The sequence below is a fragment of the Pezoporus wallicus genome, unplaced genomic scaffold, assembly GCF_028554395.1.
Source record: "Pezoporus wallicus isolate ANWC-B61680 ecotype Strahan unplaced genomic scaffold, APGP_CSIRO_Pwel_v1 contig_14288, whole genome shotgun sequence".
Taxonomy (NCBI): Eukaryota; Metazoa; Chordata; class Aves; order Psittaciformes; family Psittacidae; genus Pezoporus; species Pezoporus wallicus.
This window is the reverse complement of record NW_026641988.1, coordinates 4,810-11,837: the sequence shown is the minus strand read 5'-3', so window position 1 is coordinate 11,837 and position 7,028 is coordinate 4,810. Positions and strand designations below refer to the sequence as shown.

The 7,028-nt window shown below is 63.0% G+C and overlaps 1 protein-coding gene across 1 annotated transcript; it reads left to right on the top strand.

Moving 5' to 3' along the window:
• The first annotated feature begins 529 nt into the window (after positions 1-529).
• On the top strand, positions 530-6,747 carry PORCN (porcupine O-acyltransferase). Its single transcript, XM_057426425.1, has 11 exons — positions 530-610; positions 996-1,177; positions 1,607-1,737; positions 3,049-3,063; positions 3,837-3,962; positions 5,017-5,117; positions 5,569-5,645; positions 5,754-5,817; positions 6,065-6,150; positions 6,387-6,497; positions 6,597-6,747. Exons 1-11 carry the CDS (start codon positions 577-579, stop codon positions 6,696-6,698), a joined length of 1,029 nt encoding a protein of 342 aa, XP_057282408.1. The 5' UTR covers positions 530-576; the 3' UTR covers positions 6,699-6,747.
• Positions 6,748-7,028: the final 281 nt, after the last annotated feature.

The following is a 7,028-nucleotide window of genomic DNA, read 5'->3' as shown; positions in this document are numbered from 1 at the left end:
GGGTCAATGGGAGGTAATGGGATTATGGGGTCAATGGAGGTAATGGGGGGGTAATGGGGTTATGGGGTCAATGGGGATAATGGGGTTATGGGGGCAATGGGATATGGGGGGCAATGGGGATATGGAGGTGATGGGGGAATGGGGATATAGGGGGTATTGGGGGACAATATAGGTTAATGGAGATACGGGGTTATAGATGGCAATGGGGGGCAATTGGGATAATGGGGGGTAATGGGGTGAAATGGGAATATGGGGGGTAATGGGGGGACATGAAGGGCTATGGAAGGCCATGGATTGTATGGGGGGGCTGTGGGGGTTATGGGGGGGACGTGCTCTGCTCCCTGCTGCTGGAGTAATGTGGGGGCTTGTAGGGGCATAGGGGATATAGGGGGCTGGGGGGGGTATGGGGGGACATTGGGGCTATGGGGGGCTATGGATGGTATGGGGAGGACTGGAATGCACTGGGGATGCTGGGAACTGGAGCAGGGGGGCAGTGGGATGAGCCCGGATGAACTGGGGTGCACTGGGACAAACTGGGTTGAACTGGGACCCCCCCTTTCCCACAGGGAGCTGCACATGGTGGACACGGTGACCTGGCACAAGATGCGAGGTGAGGACCCCCCCATCTTTGGTTCCCCCCCACATTGGGGTTCTCCCCCTCCCTTTATATCATCCCCATCTTTGTGTCTCCCCCCCACATTGCCCCCCCCTCCCTTTCTGCCCCCCCATCTTTGGGTCTCCCCTCGCATTGGGGTCCACCCTCCCTTTATACCCCCCACATCTTTGGGTCCCCCCCTCCTTTTATGCTCCCCCATCGTTGGGTCCCCCCTCACATTGGGATCCCCCCCTTTATAGACCCCATCTTTGGGTCCCCTACCCCCATCCTTGGTTCTCCCCCCATTGGGGGTCCCTTCCCCCTCCCTTTATACCCCCCCCATCTTTGGGTCCCCCCCCCCCACTGGTTGGTGCTGACCCCGGTGGGGGGGGGGGGGCAGGGGCGCAGATGGTGGTGGCCATGAAGGCCGTGTCCTTGGGCTTCGACCTGGACCGGGGGGGGGCGGGGGGGGAGCCGACCCCCGCCCAGGTCCTGGGGTACCTCTGCTCCCCCGGCTCCGTCGTCTTCGGGCCCTGGGAGCCCTTTGGGGCCTATTTACGGGCGGTGGAGGGGCCCCCCCTGGTACGTGGGGAAAGGGGGGGGGCAATGGGGGGGGACAGGGGCATTGGGGGCATTTGAGGTCATGGGGGGCATTGGGGGCAATGGGGGGACAGGGGCAATGGGGCATTTGGGGACTTGGGGGGCATTGGGACATGGGGAGGCATTGGGGTAACGGACATTGGGGGCACAAGGACATTGGGGTCATGGGGGGACAGGGGCAATGGGAACATTTGGGGACATGGGGGGCAATGGGGGTATAAAGACATTGGGGGACATGGGGGCACTGGGGGACATGGGGGGGACAGGGTCATTGGGGGAATGGGGGCGTTTGGGGACATGGGGGGCAATGGGGGCACAAGGACATTGGGGGCAATGGGGAGTGGGGGCTGTTGTGGTTAAGGGGGGGTGTTGGGGTTAAGGGGGTGTCAGTGTTTTGGGGTCCCCCCCCAGAGCATGGCCTGGGCCCGGAAGGGGCTGCGCAGCCTGGGCCTGGCCCTGCTCTGCCTCCTGGTGTCCACGTGCCTCGCGCCCTTCCTGTTCTCCTGCCTCCTGCCGCTGTACGGAGCCCACACCCTGCACCAGTGAGAGCCCAAACCAGCCCCAAATCACCCTGCAACAGCCCCCAAACAGCCCAAATCACCCCAAAACCACCCTGCAACAGCCCCCAAACAGCCCAAATCACCCCAAAACAGCCCTAATCACCCCAAAACCACCCTGAAACAGCCCCCAAACAGCCCAAATCACCCCAAAACCACCCTGAAACAGCCCCCAAACAGCCCAAATCACCCCAAAACCACCCTGAAACAGCCCCCAAACAGCCCAAATCACCCCAAAACCACCCTGCAACAGCCCCCAAACAGCCCAAATCACCCCAAAACCACCCTGAAACAGCCCCAAACCACCCTGAAACACCCCCAAACAGCCCAAATCACCCCAAAACCACCCTGAAACAGCCCCAAACAGCCCAAATCACCCCAAAACCACCCTGAAACAGCCCCCAAACAGCCCAAATCACCCCAAAACCACCCTGAAACAGCCCCCAAACAGCCCAAATCACCCCAAAACCACCCTGCAACAGCCCCCAAACAGCCCAAATCACCCCAAAACCACCCTGAAACAGCCCCAAACCACCCTGAAACACCCCCAAACAGCCCAAATCACCCCAAAACCACCCTGAAACAGCCCCCAAACAGCCCAAATCACCCCAAAACCACCCTGAAACAGCCCCCAAACAGCCCAAATCACCCCAAAACCACCCTGCAACAGCCCCCAAACAGCCCAAATCACCCCAAAACCACCCTGAAACAGCCCCAAAACACCCTGAAACACCCCAAAACAGCCCAAATCACCCCAAAAACACCCTGAAACAGCCCCAAACCACCCTGAAACACCCCAAAGCAGCCCAAATCACCCCAAAACCACCCTGCAACAGCCCCAAAACAGCCCCAAACCACCCTGAAACACAAAACAGCCCACATCACCCTGAAACAGCCCAAAATCAATCCAAAACAGCCCAAAATCACCCTGCAACAGCCCCAAAACAGCCCAAAACCACCCTGAAACAGCCCAAAACACCCTGAAACAGCCCCAACCCCCCTGAAACACCCTGAAACAGCCAAAAACACCCCGAAACACCCGAAAAACTCCCTGAAACAGCCCAAATCACTGCCAAAACACCCTGAAACAGCCCAAATCACCCCGAAACCACCCTGAAACACCCCTAAATCACCTTGAAATAGCCCAAAATCACCCTGAAACACCGCAAACCACCAAAACCAGCCCCAAAACCCCCTGAAACAGCCCAAAATCACCCCTGAAATGACCCTGAAACCCCCCAAAAACACCCTGAACCCCCCCCACTGACTCTCTCTGTTTCCCTTTGTGCTGCCCAGGAGCGTCTTGGCCAGGTGAGGGTCAGAACTAGGGGGGGGGCACAGTGGGATAGGGGGGACCCCCCCAATGTGTCCATGTCCCCCCACTCGTCCTCTATGGGATCTCCAATTCATTTTTCTCTATGGGGCTCTCTCACTGTTCCCTATGGCCCCCCCCAGGTGGCTCTGTGCCCCCCCCCCCCATTGTCCCCTATGGGCCCCCCCTTCATCGTCCCCCCCCTTCATTGTCCCCCCCTCACTGACCCCCATAGCCCCCCACTGACCCCCATGTCAAGCCCCGACCCCCATGTCCCCCTCCCATTGACACCCATGTCCCCTCCCACTGACCCCCATGTCCCCCCCCACTGACCCCCATGTCCCCCCCCACTGACCCCCATGTCCCCCCCCACTGACCCCCATGCCCCCTCTCATTGACCCCCATGTCCCCCCCACTGACCCCCATGTCCCCCCCTACTGACCCCCATGCCCCCTCCCACTGACCCCCATGTCCCCCCCCTGACCCCCATGTCCCCCCCACTGACCCCCATGTCCCCCCCACTGACCCCCATGTCCCCCCCACTGACCCCCATGTCCCCCCCCACTGACCCCCATGTCCCTCCACTGACCCCCATGTCCCTCCACCACTGACCCCCATGTCCCCCCACTGACCCCCATGTCCCCCTCATTGACCCCCATGTCCCCCTCATTGACCCCCATGTCCCCCCACTGACCCCCATGTCCCCCTCATTGACCCCCATGTCCCCCTCATTGACCCCCATGTCCCCCCACTGACCCCCGTTTCCCCCCAGGTGGCTCCGTGCCTACGAGAGCGCGCTCTCCTTTCACTTCAGTAACTACTTCGTGGCCTTCCTGTCCGAGGCCACGGCCACGCTGAGCGGCTCCGGGGCCTCCGTGCGGCACGAGCACCTCCAGTGGTGGGCACGGGAACTGCAACGGGGTGGGCTGGGGGCAATGGGGTGGGGTGGGGGCAATGGGGTGGGATGGGGGGCAATGGGGTGGGCTGGGGGCAATGGGGTGGGGTGGGGGCAATGGGGTGGGATGGGGGCAATGGGGTGGGCTGGGGGCAATGGGGTGGGATGGGGGCAATGGGGTGGGGTGGGGGCAATGGGGTGGAGATGGGGGCAATGGGGTGGGGTGGGGACAATGGGGTGGGATGGGGGCAATGGGGTGGGATGGGGGCAATGGGGTGGGCTGGGGGCAATGGGGTGGAGATGGGGGCAATGGGGTGGGGTGGGGACAATGGGGTGGGATGGGGGCAATGGGGTGGGGTGGGGGCAATGGGGTGGGCTGGGGGCAATGGGGTGGAGATGGGGGCAATGGGGTGGGGTGGGGGCAATGGGGTGGGCTGGGGGCAATGGGGTGGAGATGGGGATGGGGTGGGGATGGGGGCAATGGGGAGGGCTGGGGACAATGGGGTGGAGATGGGGGCAATGGGGTGGGCTGGGGGCAATGGGGTGGGATGGGGATGGGGTGGGCTGGGGGCAATGGGGTGGGATGGGGGCAATAGGGTGGGATGGGGGCAATGGGGTGGGATGGGGGCAATGGGGTAGGGTGGGGATGGGGTGGGGTGGGGGCAATGGGGTGGGCTGGGGGCAATAGGGTGGGATGGGGGCAATGGGGAGGGATGGGGGCAATGGGGTGGGATGGGGGCAATGGGGTGGGGACAATGCGGTGGGGATGGGGGCAATGGGGTGGGGATGGGGATAGGGTGGGGGCAATGGGGTGGAGATGGGGATGGGGATGGGCTGGGGTGGAGGCGATGGGGTGGGGATGGGGATGGGCTGGGGGCAATGGGGTGGGAATTTGGATAGAAATGGGGTGGGGATGGGATGGGGTGGGCTGGGGGCAAGGGGGTGGGGGCAATGGGGTGGGAGCAATGAGGTGGGGATGGGGACAATGGAGTGGGGATGGGGGGGATGCACTGGGGACACCCCCCCAATGCTTTGACGCCCCCCATCTCTGTCAAAGGGACCTGGCGGTGTCGCGGCCGCTGCGGGTGGAGCTGCCCCGGTCCATGGCGGACGTGGTGACCAATTGGAACCTGCCCATGTCCCGCTGGCTGCACACGTGTGAGTGACTGGGATGGACTGAGAGCGACTGGGATGGACTGGGAGTGACTGAGATGGACTGGGAGTGACTGGGATGGACTGGGAGCGACTGGGATGGACTGGGAGTGACTGGGATGGACTGGGAGCGACTGGGATGGACTGGGAGCGACTGGGATGGACTGGGAGTGACTGGGATGGACTGGGAGCGACTGGGATGGACTGGGAGCGACTGGGATGGACTGGGAGCGACTGGGATGGACTGGGATGGACTGGGAGCGACTGGGATGGACTGGGATGGACTGGGAGCGACTGGGAGTGACTGGGATGGACTGGGAGCGACTGGGATGGACTGGGAGCGACTGGGATGGACTGGGAGTGACTGGGATAGACTAAACTGGACACGGAGGAGGTACTGGGGTATACTGGGAGGGACTGGGATGTGGCCCTGCTGGAACCGCTGCCTCCATTGCAGACGTGTTCCAGACCGCCCGGTGCCTGGGCACCTTCGCGGCCGTGCTGGGGACGTACGCAGCCAGCGCCCTCCTGCACGTGAGCCCCGGGACCCCCCATGGGGAACCCTCAAATCCCCCGATGGGGCCCCCAACCCCCCCCCTTGGGGACCCCCAAACCCCCCTGACCCCCCCCGTATCCTTGCAGGGCCTCAGCTTCCACTTGGCCGCCGTCCTCCTCTCCCTCGGCCTCATCACCTACAGCGAGCACAGTCAGCGCTGGCCCTTTAAGGACGGGAAGGGCGGGGCCAGGAGGGGGGCGGGGTCTAGAGCCAATGGGCGGGGCTTTTTGGTGGGCGGGAGCTGGTGATTGGGTGGCGCTTAAGGCTGCGACAATGCGCATGACTGGGGGGGCGGAGCTAAGGGGAATGGGTGGGACTTGGAGGGTTAATGAATATGGGGGGCGTGGTCTGGATGATTGTGGGCGTGGCCTTCGCTGACCCCGCCCTCCCCTCCCAGTGCTGCGCCAGCGCCTCGCTGCCATCTTTGACGCCTGTGTCCTGTCCAAGCGCTGCCCCCCCGGCTGCTCCCATCGGCACAAGGACGTGAGGCCCTATGGGGGGGCCCATGGGGGGCATCTCTATAGGATCCTTATGGGGGGGCCCATGGGGGGCATCTCTATAGGGTCCCTATGGGGGAATCCCTCTATTGGAGGGTCCCTGTGGGGGGCCAATTCGGGGGATCTCTATAGGATCCCTAGGGGGGAGGTCCCTGTGGGGGGTCTCTATAGGGGGGTCCCTATAGGCTCCCTATGGACACCCCCCTTCCTTTTCCCCCATAGACCCTATGGGTGCGGGCGCTGAACGGAGCCCTGGGTGCCATCGCCCTCTTCCACCTCTCCTACCTGGGTGCCCTCTTCGACCTGGAGGCCGACGACACCATTGAGGAGCAGGTGGGACCCCAACCCCCCCCTCCCCCCAATAAAGGGGGGTGGGGTCAGGATGTGGGGTGCCCCCCACCCATCATTGTGCTCTTCACCCCCCCCATTAAGGGCTATGGGATGTCCTACACCATCCGCAAGTGGTCGGAGCTGAACTGGGCGAGCCATTGGGTGACGCTGGGCTGCTGGGTGCTGGCCCGGCTGCTGCGCTGAGGGGCACTGGGAGCCACTGGGAGCTACTGGGAGCCACTGGGGACCACAGAGCAGCACCCACCCGGAGCCTCCTCTCTATGGGCCGCTCTAGGACCAATAAAAGCCTCGTCTCCACACTTTGTGGCTTGACCAATGGGAGCCCCCCTTATAGAGTCCATCGGGGCAACGCTTGACCAAAACAACCTTAATTCAGCCCAAAAAGCAACAATAAACCCGATGGGGGGGGGGGGAGTGTCTATAGGACCCCATAGGGCCCATGGGGGGGGGGTGCTGTACAGTCTCAATAAGGCCCATCAGGGTCTCTATGGCCCCTATAGGGCCAGGATAGGG

Bases quoted from the DNA above. Each gene is read 5' to 3' on its own strand.
- PORCN (XM_057426425.1), top strand. From the start codon at position 577: ATGGTGGACACGGTGACCTGGCACAAGATGCGAG. The intron at 5,118-5,568 runs GTGAGTGACTGG...CCTCCATTGCAG, and splicing joins GTCCCGCTGGCTGCACACGT to ACGTGTTCCAGACCGCCCGG. The intron at 6,498-6,596 runs GTGGGACCCCAA...CCCCCCATTAAG, and splicing joins ACGACACCATTGAGGAGCAG to GGCTATGGGATGTCCTACAC.